Source organism: Sebastes umbrosus, chromosome 18, assembly GCF_015220745.1.
Source record: "Sebastes umbrosus isolate fSebUmb1 chromosome 18, fSebUmb1.pri, whole genome shotgun sequence".
In the NCBI taxonomy this organism is placed as follows: Eukaryota; Metazoa; Chordata; class Actinopteri; order Perciformes; family Sebastidae; genus Sebastes; species Sebastes umbrosus.
This window is the reverse complement of record NC_051286.1, coordinates 14,906,146-14,927,433: the sequence shown is the minus strand read 5'-3', so window position 1 is coordinate 14,927,433 and position 21,288 is coordinate 14,906,146. Positions and strand designations below refer to the sequence as shown.

Below are 21,288 nucleotides of genomic sequence, written 5' to 3'. Positions count from 1 at the left end.
TAATAAGCAAAGGTTACCTTGAGAAGGCGTCATCGAGTCCATCCTCCACGTCCTGTTGGGACATGAACAATATGAATCAATACACACATAAATTACTCCACATTACAATTTTGCTGTTTCTGTGCCTTCGAGCTTCTCCACTGAGCCAGCGGTTTGTCATAACTTATCTTATCCAAGCGACACACAAATTAATTTATGAGCTAATTAATGAAACGCTGCACAATGCAGATTTTTGATGTGTACTTTTTGTTCCAATCACTGTGATTGTATGACAATATAGCATGAATTATATAAGAGGGAAATCTGAAGACAAATAGACAAGGATACATTTTTTTTACCAATTTAAATCGCCTTGAATTGTGTTCATTTATGAGATGCTAATAGATACGATAAAATAAATATTCTGTCCGATTTGCACTGAAAATAATATAAAATGTAACTTTATGTAAGGCAAACAAGGAGGGATTATAAACAAAAATTCTCAATTAAAGCATAACTCCTCCCAAAAAGAGAAAAATCCCATCAGGCAAAATATGTAACAATGAACAGAGATGAATTTGTGTGAGATCCGCCTGTAGAAGAGTCATTCTCATGAATATGATGCCACCTAGTGTTGAGAATCTGTAACACCAGGATGATGACTGATGAGCCCATAGAAATAGAATTTAAAATGATTTAACTACATATAACTACTCCAATTACACCCAAATCAACGTCAGAAATAACTAGGGGCAAAGAGCATAACTGTCCCATAATTCAAGGTATTTGCCCCATAAAACACAATAAAGGGGGCAAACAAAATTGTGTGATTGTGTAAGAAAATGCCTTCAAATTTCAAACAACAAAAGGCAAAAAAATCACCCAAAACTGCCACGTGAAAACATATGTTATCTTCTACCCTGACTTAAATAATTACTGGAGTACTTATAAAAGAATCATATATTAAATCATATGAAAACTAGCTCAAAAGTTTATTTCATCATTTGCTGTCAATCACATTTGTCAGAATGTTTAAATTAACTTTAAAAATTAAGAAATTAAATTAAGTAAAATATTTTGTTACAGTATATGCTAATATTTAATGTAGTATATGACTTTACTGGGCTCTATCAGCCTGGCAAAAAGTAGACTGACTGTTGCAAACTGACTTGGTCTTTCCAAACTACATGTGACTTCTTTCATCTGTTCAAATTATCTGTCATTACAATAATGCTGATCTGAGTTTGTTGGAAATTTGTGTCTCAGAAAATGACATTTAGAAGACAAAGAAAATGTCCCATACTCATGAATATGTCATGGTTTATTTTGATGTTTTGTTTGCCAATGGACACACTGCTCTCCTGTTCATACTATAGTACAAGGACTATTTAAGATAACTAAAATGTAGAACCTCACTTAATATAAAGTTTTTAGATGCTTTTTGATAGGAAACAATGTAAATTACAGAAAAGAAGGTTTTAATACAGTACAAGGATAAAGACAAGGATTTACAAAACATTAAACAAATCGGATACTGGCCTAATTAAGGTGGTGTTACAGTTTTGGTGGCCTCATGTTAGCTTACATAAAATTATCCTAATGAATTCTATGCAGTGAGGTGTACAGATTTAAACTTTGGGAAAGAGTTAGTGTGGATCGGTACCCTGAGTTGCCGTCTCTGAATTCGTTATCTGAGTAGAAGAAGTTGGATCTGTGCATCCCTATCCGTCCATGAACCATAGAAACTATTTAACCATTATTTTTGGCCCAATTAGCGGTTTGGAGGCAGATGGTGTGTGACCTACCCAAGAGTCGTGTTTGATTGGCCGCCTCCGAAGGGGGTTACTGCGAGGCGAGGGCGAGCTGAGCGAAGCAGAGAAGAAGGGCCTCCGGAGCTTCTCCTCCATCCCGACAGGCTTGCGTGCCTCTGGATCTGAGGGAGGTGGCAGGTGTGGACGAGAGGTCGACAGGAGACACGAGAGGTGAGACAGAGACGAGGAAAAAGGATGGATGCATCCAGACACACAACAGAGAAGAGAGAAGGAGAAACTTGTCAGCTTTTTCTGTCTCTAACTGCAGCCTGTGGCACGCACAGCTCATCTCTGTAAAACTTTCATACTGTGCCGAGTTACTCCCGAGGTCCTTGAGGCTTTCACATCACATTGTCTCTGTCCTCGGGCTACTACCGCTGGAAGTGGAGCCAGTTTTAATTGAAAGAAGCTGGAAAAGCCAGCCCTTAACCAACAACAAACTGAATGGATGATTAAGCCTCATCATGCAGCCCCTTTGACCCCCTGAGGAGTGGAAAACATGTTGACCTATAAATGTCACGGCTACTGGAAAGTATTTAAAATCTACTGCTCCCCGGAACGGCTAAATGAGTGGTGTATCATTAGGTGATTTGTCCTGAGAGATTGACGTCAGTTTAATTTGTCTGTGAGATGGTGCAGCGTCAAACTACAAAATTACAAGTCATGGACAACCATGACACACTAGAGGTCATTTTAAAGTCATTACGCAACTCACTACAGCAGCATTTACTTAATCGTGTTCACTGGAAACTGAGGATTATGAAAGTCTGGAGGAATTTGGTCTTTACTTACTCTAAATCTGCATCTACTTACTGTCTTCAGTGACTGCAACATATTACAGCTGTAATTTTTACAGAACTAATCAGATCATGTCAGGGACAGGCAGTTTTTCTCTCCAATCTTATACAGTAGGTTGATATAATATAATATTTATCCTCATCCTCCTAGAATTAGGAGGCTAGTTACAATTGTAAAACCTACCATGAAATGTGTCAAATATTAAGAATTTCTCCATAACATTAAATATTCACAACTAAATCAAAGTTAAAGTTGATTAAAAACTGTTTGAAGAACATGTACATGGGGGGGTAGAATAAACCTGAATGACTGACAGCTTATGAAGAGATCAACATGAGAAGTTGGTTTTGTGCCTTAAACTGCACAAATCACAAAAGTAATGGGTGGAAAATGTCCGTTACCACAGGAAGCAGACCTCTTTAGCTGTTAGCTCTAGCAGTCTGGTCAGAGCCATGTGTTTCTTGTGAGTGAAGCTTTGTCTATATATCTGCAGTCATCTAATATGAGTTTTTGCATGAAAACACATCTGGCAAATACAGAGTGTCTGGTTGACTTTTGAGGAAACAGCTGAATGTTCATACAGTACATGCTCATGTTATGAATAACCAGAATGAGTACGTCTGTGTTTTGCTCTTGTGCAGCAGATAAACTGCATATATTTCATGCTTCAGAGTTACTTTTTCATTTGTATGCTAACTGTGCTTTTAACCTTTGCTGCATGTTGATGGTTTGGGACACACACAGGTCATTTAAACAGACTACACTGTGCTACTGTAGCACAGGCGCCTGAGCGATGGAGCGAGCGGAGCAGCTGCACCGCCACTATTAGACTTGAGGGAGCAAACCTGTTTTTGAATCCCCACTTTTTGATCATACAACTTTGCTATTTTTAAACATTTGAGCTAGTTTGGATCAAAATTAGTCATATCTGACCGTTTCATATGTAGCCTATAGGCTATATGAATTAAAAATTACATTTCCCGTCCTCGTTTTCTCATATGAACTCCGGAAACCCCTAGCCATGACCTCGCCGCTTCCTAGTGCTCGCTGTGCCCTCTCTCCCTGTGGGAAAGGACGGGGCCCTCTGTTCTCGGTGCGACTGTCAACCGGGGCCAACTGTGTCTTCAGTGCTTCAGGGATATGCGGCAATATCAGCAACCCATCCAACCCGCCTTGAAACAAGGACCCTGTCTCTTTTACCATGCTTTGTGACTTTTTGCCATGTCATCACCATTCATAACTATACAACCAAGATAAATAAAATACAAAGTTCTTCATAGATCTAGCCTCTTAATTTTGCTCTCTAAATGTACCAGATTGAGGCATTTAACTTTAAAAATGTATACAGTTGTCAACCGGGGGAGCCCCCTGGACTTCCTAGAGGGTCTGAGGTCCACCCACCACCTTCTCACTAAATCCTGTGGGATAAACACTGTATTATATAGTGCAACAAGCTATAAACTGAGCTTTATAGTGAAAGAGCAGCTTTATTGGTCATGACTGAAAGCTCTATATTGCAGCAAATGGCTCTTACAAGGGTTAATTAGCCTAAATGATACATCTCATGCTATATCTCCTCTCACTGCTACTTGCTTTCTCACTGGTAACTTTAAATGTGTTATGTCAGCTAGCTAGAGGACAGACGTCTATCAGAGTGTGATGTGTGTTTAAAAAAAATGTTTTGGAAATGTGCGGATGAGTGTGGCATACAAATTCACTTTTAAAAATGATTTCTACTTGTTTCCAGTAAGTCCATATAAGCTATTGTGGTAATTGATTTTCTACCCCACTGCTGCGCACGCATACTTGATTGTTTGTAAACGGCAAATCCATTTATTCATTAAGAGTTTAAGGGAAGAGTTTGTCTTTCTTGGAAAGTATGTTTATCAGCTTTCTTTACTGAGCATTAGATGAGAACATTGATACCACTCTTATGTCTTCATCATATCTTAAGTGTAAAACCAACATATTGTGTTTACCGGGGAATTATGCGCCAGACTATTTGTTCGGTGGGCACAGTAACTTCCTGGCACAAGACCGCCTGTAAAACCCTGCTGGTAGATGGATTGTTTAACTCCAGACAGTCAGGCTAGCTGTTTACCCCCGTCTCTAGTCTTTACTCTAGGCTTTATATTTCACAGACAGACATGAGAGCGGTTTCAATCTTTCCAAAACTTTCCTCTCAAATCACCTAAAGGCCGATAAGGTTAATTTAATTGTGTGTTGCTATTTCTTAAATTGGAAACCATGCTTAAAACTTCGGGTTGAAGATAAAGGTTAACCTTGTCTTGTAGTAATTATCAGCAAGACATTCTGCTGTGTTTCAGTTCAACCGTTCAACCTTTTACAAATAAAATCACGTCTCTTGCTCATTGCTGTGGAACTTAATGTGATGTGCAGAGATGCATTATGGATGAGGACAAAATGAAACGAGCATACCTGCTGGAACACACTGAGTGTCTGTTGTCTCCGTCTGCCCTTTGCTTGCTGCACAAGAACAGCAGGTCCTGGCCTTCTTGCTTTTGTCTGCAGACAGAAAAAAAAACTGTTTTCAAAACTAAACCTGAAGAAACCCATATGACGCTTGAAATAAATGTGTTGGTATTTGAACTTTTGGTTGTGAGCAAATAAAGTTTAGTGGCAATTCTACGTGCAGGAAGTACAGTAGAGTGTGTCGTTCATAAAGTGCAGAGGAGATTGTGGCGGTCGAGCATGTGAAGCATTTTCCTTCTTTAGTTGTTAAACATATTCAATAACTGTCCTCCCAACTTGGCTTGCAAACCATAAGGATTCTTAGTTAGATGAGTCACAGATTGGATGGATTACAGCTGTTCCTTACTCATTTTTATTTCTAAACAGTTTAAGAGAAAACCCTTTCACTGAACTGTCTCAGTGTCACCTTCTTCTAGTTCAGTGAACTCACCTTCCTGAGCAATCTCCCAAAGATCGAGGGCGACTTTAAAGGCCTGGGCTACCGTTAATGTCACAGCCTGAGCCTGGAGAGAAAAGAAAAGAAAAGGGTAATAATAATACTACTACTACTACTAATAATAATAATAATAATAATAATAATAATAACTTTACTTATATAGCACTTTTCAAAAACAAGTTACAAAGTGCTTTACAAACACATAAAAAGCAAAAGAAATTAACAGGTAGTAATAAATAAAAATAGAGTTGATACAGTAAAAATGACAAGCAAGGTATGAAGTACTAAAACACAGCAACAACAACAAGTAGAATAAAAGCAGAAGAATGACTGATTAAGAGAAAACAATTCTGAACAAGTGAGTTTTTAAAAGAGATTTGAAAGACAAAACAGAGCTAGCCTGTCTGATCTCTTCCGGCAGGTAACATAGAAATTAAACATAATGAGTGACATATGAAACATAATCAATAGTTGTGGTCCAAGAAAATGTTTTGCTTTAACATCTTTAGTCTGATTCTACTGTTATATTTAGATTTATAAATGTAGTCATTTTTTCTATAAAATAAACTATTTTTAACCTTATCAATTTCTCAAAATATGTTGGATTAATAGTATACAGTACAGACTGGTGAGCTGTGAGGTTGACCTGCCACAAGATGGAGCCACACACCATCCACATTGATGCTATGTGCTGCCCCAAGTGCAGTTCATTATATATGTACTCAGTCCCCAAACCAACAAAGTCCAAGAGCATGTATTCCATACATTAAGCTACATACAGAGATATATACAGAGGTATATACAACTAAATCACAAGTGTTGCACACTTACGATCTTCTTCTTTTGGCAGAGAAATGCATGGCACTCCAGGGTCTCGTTGAACTGACTCTGAGAGACGTATGCGAAGACCTTATCCTGAGTTTTATCTGCTGTGCAGTACGAGATTCTGGAAGAGAAGAGACAGAAAACAACAAAAACATTATTCCAATATACTAACACTATAATTTCACCTGACATAAGTGCATTTCTGATGATAAATGAGCAATCGCACCAGACAGGAACCAGGTAGCCAAAAGGAGCTGCATGTCTCATTGTCTGTGTGAAAGGGTAAGGCTGTGTCACAGCAAAATGTTATTAAAATAGAGTTGTGAGATTCAACCTTCTACTCTTGGTATTCGTTAAACATAGAAAACATAGACAAAAGGTGCAGATGAAATACTGTGTGTTTATTCAAAGACACCTGCTAAGGTTGAGAATGAAGGACGTTTATGATGCACGCCTTCCTGTTCAAGTATTGGCTTCTGACTGTGTTTGGTCTTAGTCTAAAGACCATTTTTTGAAAGGTCTCGGAATTAACCACGTTTTTATTCGGGTCATTTCTCGGACAAAGATGACTGGATTTTATTTCAAGACCATCAAGACCACAACTACGGGATGTCAATACATTTCCTGTTCATTGTCTGATTTATTTGGTAACATCATTTCTGTTATTGCTCATATAAAACAAAGGCAAATTCCCACACATGAAATTCACCTCTCCAATACCTAAAGACATTTCTCGTGGTACTCTTATACATACACACATATAGAGTATAAAAGAGATGAATGAAGAAGAATCTTCATTTGTTTTCTGTGGGTGTTTTTATGGGAATGTGGATCTTCGGATCAATTTGTGCCTATGGTTGGCATGTTCCACATTTTATCGTAAGTGTGTCATGCAGTGTGGGACTCAAACTGGTCTGGTCTTCATCTTGACTCGGTCTTAACCCCCTTAAAGTCTTGGTCTTGTATCGGTCTCGATAAACTCTGGCCATCTTGGTCTAGGTTTAAGTGGTTTTGACTACAACACTGGGTTCTGAACTTCTTTTCTCTATCTGTCATTCTTCCTGGCCCGGCGAGGCGGGAGATCCACATTTGCAACCTTATTTATTGCAATTAAACATCCTTTTAAATCATAGGACACACATGCAGAACAAAGGACACCATGTACAGTGCCATTAGCTGCTAGCCTGCAGTCTAAATCAACCAACTTTAGACCATAACTTTGCTTTTGCTCTCCACCTTTTCCATATGCATAAGCAAACCAATCATAGCAGGATGAGAGTGCTGGTTTTGAATATTATGCTGATTAAGTCCCACAGCTGGGACTGGTGGAGCAGGAGACAAATGAGCAGCAGTGACATCCATGAAAGATGCTTGAAGCTGTGACTGAGCTCTTCAGTACTGCAGATTTTCAGACAAAGTGTGTTTCATGCAAAAGACAACTCAAATGCCTGATATAATGTTGCTTTGTGGATTCATGGTTTTCGATGTGATTCTCAGATGGTCAATTGGCCCTGAAATTATTTAGCTAAAGGGGACATATGATAATTTTCAGGTTCATAATTGTATTTTGGGTTTCAACTAGAACATGTTTACATGCCTTAGTGTTCAAAAAACACATTATTTTTCATACTGTCTGTCTGAATATACCTGTATTCACCCTCTGTTTGAAACGCTCAGTTTTAGCGGACACCCCCCCTCTGAAAAAGCCCAGTCTGCTCTGATTACTTACAAGAATAAATATGGTGTACCTTTGCAAAGGTAGTTCTCAAGCTGTGGGCGGTATATTCTAATGAGCCTGCTTGAGACATAGGAAGGCCAAATCTGAATGACTTGTTGAATCACATGTTTTCTGATCAAGGCAGCCCACAAAAAAATTGACTGGGTTGTCTTTTTTCACAGTTTGTGGGCTGGTAGCAGTGGGCAACTTCAGGGTCTGAAAAGTGAAGCCAATGCAGAAGTGCCTTAGACTTGCATTCTTTCTAATAGCCAGCAGGGGGCGACTCCTCTGGTTGCAAAAAGAAGTTTGGTCGTACAGAAGTGAGAAAATGACCCTACTTCTCACTTGATTTATTACCTCAGTAAACATTATAAACATGAATAAAAGACCATAAAGCAGGGTATGCTTTACGGCGTGGCTACCTTGCAATTGACATGCCGCTACCACGGCCTTGTCCGTGTTTTCGTCTTACAACTTTAACTCTTTTCACAGTGTGTTTCCAGTTCATTTTTGGTCGCCTAAAAATGTCTTATTCAGCATTTGGTTGTACTTAGCTCCACCCTCTCATGTCACTTCTGTTTGCAAATAATCATATGCAAATATCATTAAAAAAAATGATTTTTTTATGATATGTCCCCTTTAACACTTATGATTATGAAGGTGCAGGGACAACTTTACAGATTTTTTTGTTGGGGCTTTACGCCAGCTTAAAGAGTTTTTGTTGAATTCACTGTATTCAGGTAACTTGCATGCTATTCCTCAGTGTTTCGTCTTCTCTCTTGAGAACATTAACCACTATAGAAAGACATGCAGGAAATCTGATGTAGAAACTGTTAATTTCTGAAATAACCTCATGATATATTGAAACTTCCGCTGAAATATTAGATTTTTCATACTGTCGGTAATAAATGGAAAGTCTTGGATTACGAATGGCTCTTCGCTGTGACTATATTGAGCTTGAGACCTCATTCCCAACAGTCACACTGAATCTCTCCTGGATCTAACATCTGGTTTTCAAGAAATCCAATTGTCTGCAAATCCAGTGACAGCCACAGTTATTTTCAATGCTTATCTAAAACCAATCTAGGCAAAGTCCACCAAGCAACAACAGCTCGTATGGGTTTACTGAAGCAATGGACATAAAACCGATGGATTTGTTTTGTCGGATTTTATGCAGGCTATTAGAAGCCGTATCGATCTCGAGTCACCCTGTGTGTCTATCTGGGGTTGTTACCCGAACCAGCAGAGTGTGTCATGTTTGTTGCTTTAAATAGATGTGTAAATGAGCTGCCGTGAGTGATGCACTTGACCTTTGTGACTATAATTAAACATACAACCTTTGTAATAAAACAGCACAAGGACCAGATTGGGTGCTTTTACTCTCATTATGCAGGTATAGAACTCTATAGTCTCTGAATAGGACACATCAATTCATCCTTTCTCAATTAGACTCAGATACTCAATGCATGTCATCATCATCAGTGAGGGAAGACACCATAAGACTGCAGTCAGTGGTGTGGGAATTTCTATATAATCTGCTGTAACTTGTAAACTGTAAATAAAAAGGATCTGCAGCTGGCAGCCCTTTGCTGCATCACTTCAAGAGGGGCACTAAAAATAACGTAATTTATTCGATCAAACAACAACAAGCATGAAATCAACAGCGCTAGAATCTCCCTCTCAGATTGTTTGCTGGCTTGCACCACTGATGCATGACCCACATTGCAATGCCCCTGACACCCAGCTCTATATTTCCCCTTCTTCCCCCTCTGCTCCAACTTATATTAGGGCCTTAATTGCAGAAACATTAGCGTGGAACAAGTGGAAAGTGTTGACCTATTTGAGTTTGGTTTCTAAACTTCTTGATATAAACATAATTATCATCTTATTGAGATTTTATCTACTTTCTGCCTAGAAAGTGTTGCGCAACTTGATTTCACTTATTTCTCGGGGGGGTGTTATTGTTTGAGCAAAATTGGCATCTTGCTGTGTATGCTCCATAGACTGTATATAAGAAGTGGATGTAGTCACCGTGACGTCACCCATTGGCTTGCGGACTGCAGTTTTGAAGCCTTGAACTCTTTTGGCCGTCACCATCTTGTTTTCTTTGCAAACAGAAGTGACAAAAGAGGGTGGAGCTAAGTACAACCGTAATGTTATAATTAACTTTCATGAACTGAAAACACACTGTGAAAGGGTTAAAGTTGTAAGACGAAAACAAGGACAACTCCCAGACCGGACAACGTTATGTTAGCGACCTGTCAATCACAAGGTAGCCACGCCCTAAAGCATACCCTGCTTTATGGTCTATTTGACTCTAAATGGGACCATGATATACTAAATGAACATCATGCTGTATTGAAGAAGACTTGAAACTAGCAATTGAGACCATAAACTCATGTTTACAATGTTTGCTGAGGTAATAAATCAAGTGAGAAGTAGGCTCATTTTCTCATAGACTTCTAAACAATCAGACTTCTTTTTGCAACCAGAGGAGTCGCCCCCTGCTGGCTATTAGAAAGAATGCAAGTTTAAGGCACTTAAACACAATTGTTTTTTCAATAATATTTATATAATAAAGTAATGCATTATATACCTCACAATGAGACATGCAGTATTACAGCAGCAGTTCTATCAATAGTAATTAAATCAGTAACTGTAGTAATGGTAAAGCATGTTCTTGTCATTTAGGGAATCAGTGTTTTAGGATTTTAAAACAGAAAAAGGCCTTTCCATAAAGGCTATTTAAAAGCTGCCACTGATTTGATTTTTTATCTTTTCATAACTATATCTATGTTCAACTTAAAAAGGTCCCCACCCTCAACATGTTCTACAAAGTTTAAATAAAGGTTCCACAAAGGTTCTAAATCATCATGGACAGTCAGATGAGGACTGTAGCCTGAAGATACAAAGTCTGCAAACACAGCCAATGCCCGCAGCTCATCACTCCTCTCTCTTATCGCACACTGCAGTACAGAGATAACCAGTTCTGAGACAGAGTTTTACAAATGCATTTCAACAAGAGGTGCTGTTCGTTGTCCACAACACATGTTGTTAAGATTTCAGCAGTAAACTCAAGCAAAATGAGCAAATAAGTCCGTGCACATTGAGTGCCAGTCTGACAAGCGTACGTCAACGCCAAATAATTATCTGCAAGAATCTATGACTGTAATTTTTAACATTGAGCCGTGTACAGAAATTATGGTGGAACAATATGGATATTATAAAATCTACATCCTATCTCTTATTATCCACATTTTCATAACCATGAATTTATCATGCAGTAAGGCTAACAAAGAAAACTGTTCATTATAATATGACATCCATGTGAGAATAATGTGAATCTCTCTCGTTGGAGTGAATACACATTTAAGATGACATCTTTTTGACACACAAGCGTCTTCTTCTAGTCTATGAGTGTGATGAAACAAAAAACCTTATGTGTGCAGCTCATTATAAGACAATAAGTAAAAAGAAACAGACTTTTAATTACTGCCATCAATGTGCCACACAATGGATCTTATTCACAGAATAAGCCTTCAGCTTGAAACAACAACAACAACAATAACAGGAAAAAAAAAATAATAATTGACAGACTTTCCACTGAGCTTGAACAACAGAAGCTGAGCTGTCAGTCTGCATCGTATCTCCAAAGGGACTCTGTGGACCGCAAGCCTTTGATCTCCTCGCTGTGTAGAGCAACCGTGTTTGTGCGGCAGAGCCGGAATATCAATGGAAATATTTAAATATTTACAGTACAAAGCGTGAATAGAACTTCATACATCAAAGCCTCAAATTCTCTCTATACTCCGAATAAAGCAGGTATGCTGTTTAACACAACAATGAACTGCTTTTGTTCAACTTTTTACCCGACTAAAGTGCATTAATGAAAAAACAGCATTTTGCCTTTGCTGCAGGGAAGCCGTCATCAAAACATTTTCTTGCGCAATGGTGAAAAAAAGCAAACAGAAAATGGCAAATGATGAATGTGAGAGCAAAGACAGAACAGTGTTCGGGGGATTCGACAGACACATCTCAAAAAACCTAATGGTATGTCAGAACAACGTGCATCATTGACAGGTGGAGTGTCCGCTATACAGTCTCAACTCTCCATTTCTGACCTGCATGTTTTGCTGATTGATTTGCTGGTTGGTCTCTGAGAGCTCCTGTCAGAATATGAATCAGTAACACGGGTCCAGATGGGAGCTGAACACTTCGCAATGTTCTTCTGCTCTTTGAGCACCACATGAGCAACGGGTCTTGCTTGTTTTTTCACTCCCCAGCTGATAAAAAGACCAGGAGTCGCAGGATAAAACACATCAGGGGAGATAACGTTTCATTTGTGTATGGTCAAGTTAGATGGTTAGCTACTGCTGGTGACGTATATTGTGCGAGACGAGAGATGTAGCTCACTGAGCGGTATCACACAAAACTAAATGATACCACGACAAACTGTGACTTTCTTGACTTGCAAAATTGTGTTTTAAATTGACAAACATCATATGTGTGATTCGTGGCGCAATTCAAACTGGATAAAAAAAAATATTTGTCTCTCACCGTTGACTACAGTACATATTGTTTCCCAAAATAAGGTCCCATGGGGTCCACCGGAAGGGGAAGGACTTCACCTCTCTATAACCCTGCTTTCCTCTTGTAGAATATCATCAAACCTCCTGAGTGTGTGTGTGTGTGTGTGTGTGTGTGTGTGTGTGGTTTAGTCCTTGGTCTAATCCCTGCCAGCAGTCAGACCTCCAGCAGCACTCCAAGGCAGACTTGCTCATGTTGGAAGATCAAGCTCATGATAATATAATCTGAGTGTCTGATGCTGCAAATTAGATGCACTGCAAAATGTGCTCTCGAGAAACTGAGTGGCTGTCAAAGGCTGTTGAATTCAATATCAGGCTGTGAAAACTTAAATGCCACTGATACAGGATGATATTTCATTGTTAGTGTGTGGGTGGGTATGTGTGTGTGTGTGTGGGTGGATGGGTATGGGAGGGTCATGGCTGCGAGGATCCTATTTCCAATGCGATGGCACGATGCCCTCCGGTCTGTTTTCTATCCCCCACTAAGCTTCGCCTCAGGGCAACAGCCCGGCTTCCCAGTCAGTGTGAATACACAATTAACTCTACAAACACACACATATACATCACTCACTGTGTGAGGTGCAAAGGCTCTTATGTCCATCCATGCGTGGACACACACACCTATATTTAACTCGTTTCTCCCTTACTAGTTATGCACAATAAACAGTCTGATTTGAACCACTTTCTTTCACCCTTCACTTGCTGTCTTTCATGGCCAATAAGTGGATTATGTGCAACTAAAATAAGACATAAGAAAGGAGGGGGAAGAGGGGAAACGGGGCTGCAGGGAGGTGGAGGTTGGGGGTGGGGTCTCATAAAAGGGGATAAATCAATCCTCAGTCAACCCGAGCTCTGCATGTGGCCCTTCTCTCTTGTATCATTACTCGGGAGTATCGGCTGGCAGCGCGAGTTTCAAAGTGGGCAATTAGTCGTGGGTATTCCTGCGTTCAGAGCTCTGTTTATGTTAATGTGAGCATGAAAAGAAAGATTTCTTTCAAGACAGTAAAAAAAAAAATGAAAGAGGGGGAGGAGAGGAAGATAAGGAGAGAGGAGAAGGAGATCAAAGACGAGGCTGGTTCCCCTGGCCTGTGGTCTGTTACCGCTGATAAGGTGGATCAGACCCACACACACACAAACACACACACACATGTATCCCCTCACACACACTGTCTTTCTTTATCACAGCCTGTTCTGTAATCGCAGTCCAGCCATATGATATTTAGACTGTAATCCTCAATGATACGAGGCCCAGTCTATATTACAGGATGCCATCCAGAGAGGGGAAGCCAGCCAATCCACACACACTTACACACACACACACACACACACTCTCTCCACTGATTTGGTAGACTGAAACCTGCATGGTGCTGTAAAAGGTTAGCTTTCATTGACACAGAGAGAGACAGTATCAGACGCCCCCACGGCGACCCCCTTCTGCCCTCCCATTATTGGTTTCCTAGTGAATTGATCAAACATGAGACACACAACAGCTCTGAGCAGAAAACTGCTCGGTTTAATCCTGCAGAAGGAGCCCAGGCAGTGGACAGAGAGGAGAAAAGTGACCTAGATAAAGGATGATAGTTTCTTCACAAATCAGATGAAGCCATTTCTTTGTTTTTTAGGACTCAACTTGAAGGATTAACAGCATTGTTATAGAAACAGGTGATGAACCAAAGTTAAATAGCAATAATTTAGCTCATAAACCTTCATCCATTTAAAGGGGCTATTTATAACATTGATAACACTCAGCCATTATATGTCACATTCTCCCTCCCCCGTTCTATTGCATTTACTTCACAACAAGTCATTGCAAAGCACTTACCATCAATCTCAGCCATTTATCTGTTTTTTCCTCACTAACCCAGAGATTGAACAAAAACACGTGATACCAGCGTTGTTTTACTATTTGCTCACAAACCAAATGTCAGATATCTTTCCCGCTGACATTTTTAAAATGATTAGTTCATAATCATAATAATTATTTTCAGGAAAAGCCATACCTTTATTCGGTACCTTTCTAAAGGCTCTTTAGATGCAATATATATTTTTTTAATATTTTTCTGCATGAAAAATGTTATCAATAAGACCTTTTATAAACCCATGTTAAATGATATGTATCATGTCATATTGCTAACTCACACTTATAAAATCAGGCATTTACTCTTTGAGGTAACTACTGTATATGAACATTTAAAGTTACACTCTGCATGCATTGCATTGAATTCTTAACGCTTTAAAACAACCGTGGGAGATCGTTGTTAGCATGATCCTGTTTAAATCGATCTAAAATAAAAACCCTAATAGCTAGAGCATTCATTCTTTTTGCAGCAGAAAGCTAAGGCTTCTGTCTTTTGTTTAATGTATCTCAAAAACTAAAAGAATGTGCATAATTCAAATGACCTATGGAGTGTTAAGAAATATTTTGTTCATGTTTCTACATTTAGAAATATTTTGGATCAATATGTTTTATGTGTTCATTTAGTAATATTGTTGTATCTTTTTTACTTATTACACAATGCCAACACTTTTATCAATTATTATGGCTTATTGACTTATATATAACCTTGTACCTTAGGTTGTACAGATTTTAGAGATATGACGCATTTGAAGATACTCCAAGAAATGACATCACAATAAGCAAAAATACCAATGTAGGCACTGGCGGACCATTAACCAGGGTGCTTTGCATGATGATGAATTATTTGCATGAAGCCAGTAGTCTTAAATGAGGTCACTGCCACTTGTAACATGTAAGAGCATGCACTTGTTACATTATATAAGATTTCTACTGAACAGTAAACGGCTTGACATTATGTCTAAAATCTAAAAATACTTATAGAATGGGAATCTAAATAGAGTCTTGAACAGTACATACACTCTGCTGGAGTGTTTTTCCTCAATCAGCCCACTGAGCAGGTTTCTCTCTGTGCTTTTTATTTACCTGTATATGGAGACATTTTCTATGAGGTCTGTAGTCTCTGTGTCCGTCATGATGATGCCTTTCGGCGAGACCGTCAACGTCACTTTCCGAAACTTCTTAGCACCGGCTCTGGCCTGTGGGTATGAAATATAGAAGCATGCACATTAAAATCAGATGGAGAAAAATCTCGCCACAGAGCTACCCTCTCACTCTGACATAAATATAACATGATCTTACTTCTGATTAAACACCAAAAACCCTCAAATGGGACAGTGACTGCCGAGCAAAAGTAGGCAGCCTGCATGAGCCGTCCCAGAAATGTTGGGAATTTATAAAAGGTGACAGAACTGGGGAGGAGGAGGAAAGCTGCGATGTGTAGCCCAGAAGGAGGAAACTCGAGGTCAGGCTGGCAGTCGCTCACTCCCCCTGCCGCTCTGCTCCATCTGGAGTTTCAGAAAATACGGCCATAGTGCTGAGCTTGCGGTCTGCGAGAGCGCCTGTTGACGATGACAATGACCTCCTTACCATGCAATTAGCTAGCAAATGAGAGCAGTTTAGCTTCACACCCCAATGATATCAGGTTAAGAATCAGTGGAGTGACTGACGGGATACGGAGGAGAGAGAAGAAAAGAACTGATTTCATCGGTTACTGCACATTTCTACGTTCACCCTGCATGAGAACTCTTTCATTTTTGCAGAAGGTGAAATAACGGCCAACAGTGAAGAGGATGAAAAGGATCTTTGCTTAAACAAACACTAGGACTTCTGAAGGACAACAGGAACGGTGCCGTGGCTTGCTTTAGGAGCCTAAATGCCCATGAGATGGTAAAAAGGAGCAGCAAACTCCACTTAAAACCCTACAGCGCTTACAAAATGGTAAAACTGACATTATAATAGAGAGGCAACGAATGTTGAGGCTGACTGTGGCAGCTCATTCATGTAGGAAGTGCTAACAACCACGTTTTCTTCTGTCATGTTACTCATGTCGCGCCACGAGGCGAAAACCAATCTGTCAGCTTGAGATACGCCAAGTTCAGCCCTCTTCTATACGTTTGGTCCCTCCGTCTTCTCTTATCAAGCCCGACTGAAGCATGTAGCGAAATGGAAAAGTCACAAATGTATTCAGTAATCCCATTCAGGTTGATTGGTTTCCAAGGGAACAGACAGAGACAACCGAGTTGCGTTTCCTGTCCCGGTGTAAATCAATTGAATCTTAATCCTACCATTAGGTTCGGTTCAGTCTCTAATTGAGAAGTGGGGGGTTTATGATTACGCTGCCTGCGCCAGGCTTTTCTTTCTGCAGAGAAAGCTTTCCGGCAGATTAGACGCTCTTATTGTTGGCAGCGTTTCAGTGAAAAGGTGTGCATGTGTGTGAGCATGGAAGAAAAATGGGAAGATAGAATGTAGCCTTCAAGTTTGTTTTCATAAAGACGTGCAAATAGTTTTTACGTCTATAAATTTGCCGGTCTAAATGCAACAGTTTGTTTGCATTTTCCAAAACAGTCTTGTGAAAACTGACAGGATTCTGAATTGATATAGAAAACCGTGCTCAGAAATCCCCCATGTGGCTCAGTGTTGTTAAGCAAACATCATTCGACTGCTGCACATGTGCAACCCATGATAATCCTGGATTAGCAGCTGTGTTACTGACCTTGATATAAACATGACCCAACAATAACTACCTGCCAAGAGAATTACAGAGAGTTGAAGGTGAATGATACTGATTGCTCAGTTTAAAGGGGACATATATCATGCTCATTTTCAGGTGCATACTTGTTCGTTGGGTTTCTACTAGAACATGTTTACGCTTTTTTTCACTCCGTCTTACTTTTGGCGACTGCATTTACACTTCAAAATTCATAAAAGTGGTGTTCATTTAAGAAGATTATCTTGCTGAACAAAACCTGTAAGTATCATAAACGCGTGTTTGCCACAGAGCTTATTTTTCTGCAATAATCCAAAACCCATTGGAAAAACCCCATTGGCTTTTTGTTGAGGGAACCCAGGGCGATGCTAACTTGGGCCTGATTGGCCCACAAAAATGCATCATCCCTGAGGCACTCTATTATGCAAATGTGTTACTTGGTGACATCACGTTACAGATGAGCAAGGCATTTCAGGCAGTTCAGGATCAGTGTTTCTGTAGGGGAGAGTAACTCTTTTTGGTGTGGACTTGGGGCTTTGTAACTTTGCAGACCTTTTAAATGCACAAAAAACTATATAACATACTAAAGGTAAGGGAAAAAGCACAAAAGCATAAGTCCTTTAAAAGTCATTCTGGTGGGCTGTTAAGTACTTTACAGAATCTAAATGGCTAACCATGCTAACTTGAAAGGTGATTTGCTGGCCATGCGAATACATTTGCTGAACTGTGGCTGATTTAATTACTGACATAAAAGAAATCTTGTATTGAAATTGGGTCTGTAGTGGCACCCCAAGTTGTATGATACTGTAGATATGGTGCAAAAATGTACCAATTTATCGTAAATGACCATCCTGACTAAATATTATCCTGGATCATCAGAATAACATGGATAAAAATCTAAATTTGATAAGTATTCCCCTTTAAGTCGTTCAGATAATGTGCACTGCAGTTTGAGGCTGTAATTTCATAAATTCCCTAGAGAATTTCTATAAAAAGCATCGCTGTAATTGAAATCTTCACAATGTCACTCTTGAAATTGCCCGTCGCTACTGAAGGTCCTGACCTTGCCTGCAGAATTACATGCAACATTGTTTAAAAATATCAGAATTAGTGCTGGGCGATATGGCATAAAAATAGAATCTCCAATTTTGTCACACCCGATTTACGATTGTAATGGATTTTTTTTTTCTTAAAAACAAATAAGACCTACAAAAGACAAAGGAATTAACTTTCACCAAACTTCACTTTTTAAAAAATAAATAAATAGATGACCCTTCTTGAAAAATAAATTGTATCCCTGAAGAAAAAACACTTTTGTAAACAAAATTAAACATATGTTATTGTGAATGCCCTGTGGCATGTAACAATGCCTCAGGGCATGCACAATTACTCAAGGCTGCTGAGGAGACAGTGCCTATTCTGGGAATGAACTCCTCACTTTTATCTATTATTTCACCTGTGTCTAAACTACAAGAGCTCAGGAAAGCTGTGGCGGTTCCTAAGTTGAAGTAAAAAATGGTTTTAGATTTTTAAACATTGTCCTAAACCATGAATTCAAATTTACTCAGTATCAGAATCAGTACAATCATATGTACGGTATTCAGTAGAATGAAATCCAAGTATAGTACTGTATGCAACATTTGCATGCAAGAGTCAATATAACTTCCATTATAAGGTTGTATGAGTCATGAAGGGACCAGTGACTCACCGTGGCAACAATTCTGCGAATGGCAGCCGAGGCCATGTCCTCTCCTTTGGGCTGGCCCACCAGCGTCATACCCAGGTACTTCACATTGAACACCATGCCCTCCAGCAGCGTCTCCTTGGTGTCCGTCCAGTTCTCTGGCAGCTCTGGTCAGATAAAAACACAAGACATAAGGAATCACCAAAATGTCCTGATAAGGCTAAACAAGGGTGTATAATTAAAATGATTTAAGAGTGAAATGTGTTTCATTAAACAAGAGTCCAGAAAAAATACTGATAAAGAACTATTATCAGCTTTTCAAGTAGTTGTGGATGGGTGCTTGTTAATGATAGATGTCGCATAATCAACTCCGTGTATGGGATCAAATCAGACCAGTTAAAATGGGATTCACATATTAGGAAAAAAATCACCTTGAAAGAAACTACATTTAAACATCTTTATGACTTTAGAAGTCTGTCAGAATTAGTTTTCAAGTTTCATTGCATTGTTTGTTGTGAAGACTGTTTACAATACTCAGCACAGACAGCATGAGGGGTTGGCAGAGCAACGTCACAGCTGAGCAGACAGTAGTGTGTGGATATACAGTCAGACTTTGCACAAATTACATGTGTGATATTATCATTTTAAAATGAAATTACTTTTTGTTACAGTGCTTAAAATGTCTCTCTGTCGGAGCTCTGCAATATGTTTTCTAAAGTTGAAAATTGTGTGTGCATTGAAAGATAAGAATTAGATAATAAGTCCAACTCTACTGAGAGAATAAACACATGGTATGATTTATTTTGTGTATGAAACCCTCCATAAGTGATCCATTCCACACTATGCCTACTTTTTCTGAATTTGAACACATCCTAACTGAGATATGTTACCCTCTCTTACTGGGTAGGAGGACGGTATTTCTTTCTAGAGTAGAAAACAGTATGGATCTCAGAGAATTTTGCTGCACGGGCCCGACAAGCCCAGTATCAGCTCGGCTCTGATAGGACTGTGCAGAACGGCTGCAATGTCCTGCTGTTGCTGTTATTTCCAACAGGTAGCACCAAGCTGTCCTCTAGCAGACAGAACTGTAGGCAGGGAAGGAGACTGCGCCCATGCAGAGAGCTTAAAATATCTCCCAAAGACACCTGGACACCCTGCAGTGGAGCATCAGGAGAGAGGATATCTTACAAAACTACGCAACAGACCACATTCTGTGATAAACTTAATGGGGCGATAAATGAAACGTGATCCACATTTCAAAGCATTCTCTTAACACCAAAGTCGCCGTGATAAAGACAAAAACACAACACCATGCATAACCAACTGATAAATAGTCATATAGAACCAGTTTCCCTTCTCCGTACGGAGATATTTCTGCTCATAACACACACACTGAAATGAGAGTGAGATTGATAAGAACAAGAGGAGCGTGTAGAGAGAGAAAGAGACGCACACAATAAGCGTCTAACACTCTACTGGGCTATACTGGCACCAAACTCTCCACATGGAATGAGCCATCTGTCACTGGCAGGCCCCATGCAGCTGTGAAGGCGAACAGCAGAGAATACCATCCCCGTACAACGCTTCCAACAACTCTGAATTATTAACTAATCTTCAATCATACTATGGGGGCCGCTTCAACCAGAGAGCATGGGATGTTATTAAATGTGATGGCTTAGATGGTGGGCAGCAATGGTTGGTTGGTTGGTTGCTTTTGACTTGTTCTGGACGAGAGGTGTGTGTGATGATTAAAAGTCTCACGTTTTGTCTAATAGGAGCCTTTAATACTTGAAGCAATTCATTGTTCTGAGCCGGCAGGTTCACTTACCATTTAAGAGTGGTGCTTTAATGCACTATTGATCCATGAGGGAGAAATTCATCCCGTCTCTTTCCCCTCTCCACAGGAGGTCAGAGGTCACGTTCGGCTACTGAACCGTGGGGGTTTCAGTGTTTTGCTCAACAACACAAAAGGCATAGTGAAATAAGGGACACTATTTGTGGAAAGGGATTTTACTGTTGAGTGTTTCAAGATGATTTTTAATACATCACAAAACAAACATAATTCCATTCATTTCCAGTGTATTGTGGTGGCAGCAAAATGATCAGCAGCAGTGGATATTTGACAATCATGGCAAATAAAACCATGAAAACTAAACTAAAAAACTAAAACTATCTGCATGCATCTACACCCCTTACAAGATTTGAGTTAACTAATCCTAAAAAGGTGTTTTAACTGATACCATGCTACTAAAAGCGGTAGATTTTGACAGAGAAACACAATGGGATAAAAGAAGAATGCAGCTTGTGAGTTGTCCGTTCGCTAAACCCTTAACAGCAATTGTTCATTTATACCTTAGCAACCGTAACTAGGCACTACAGGCCAGTTTTTAGCCT

At 39.5% G+C, this 21,288-nt stretch overlaps 1 protein-coding gene across 3 annotated transcripts in view; it reads right to left on the bottom strand.

Moving 5' to 3' along the window:
- Positions 1–21,288, bottom strand: part of si:dkey-71h2.2 (low density lipoprotein receptor adapter protein 1) — a 58,213-nt gene that overhangs the window by 14,885 nt on the left and 22,040 nt on the right. For all 3 annotated transcript variants that reach the window (XM_037751676.1, XM_037751675.1, XM_037751673.1), the window contains exons 2-8: positions 18,919–19,061; positions 15,587–15,699; positions 6,349–6,463; positions 5,512–5,584; positions 5,028–5,114; positions 1,785–1,912; positions 18–52 (exon numbers count right to left, since the gene is read on the bottom strand). In XM_037751676.1, the coding sequence (XP_037607604.1) occupies positions 18–52; positions 1,785–1,912; positions 5,028–5,114; positions 5,512–5,584; positions 6,349–6,463; positions 15,587–15,699; positions 18,919–19,061 (694 nt within the window). The remainder of the gene's footprint in view (positions 1–17; positions 53–1,784; positions 1,913–5,027; positions 5,115–5,511; positions 5,585–6,348; positions 6,464–15,586; positions 15,700–18,918; positions 19,062–21,288) is intronic.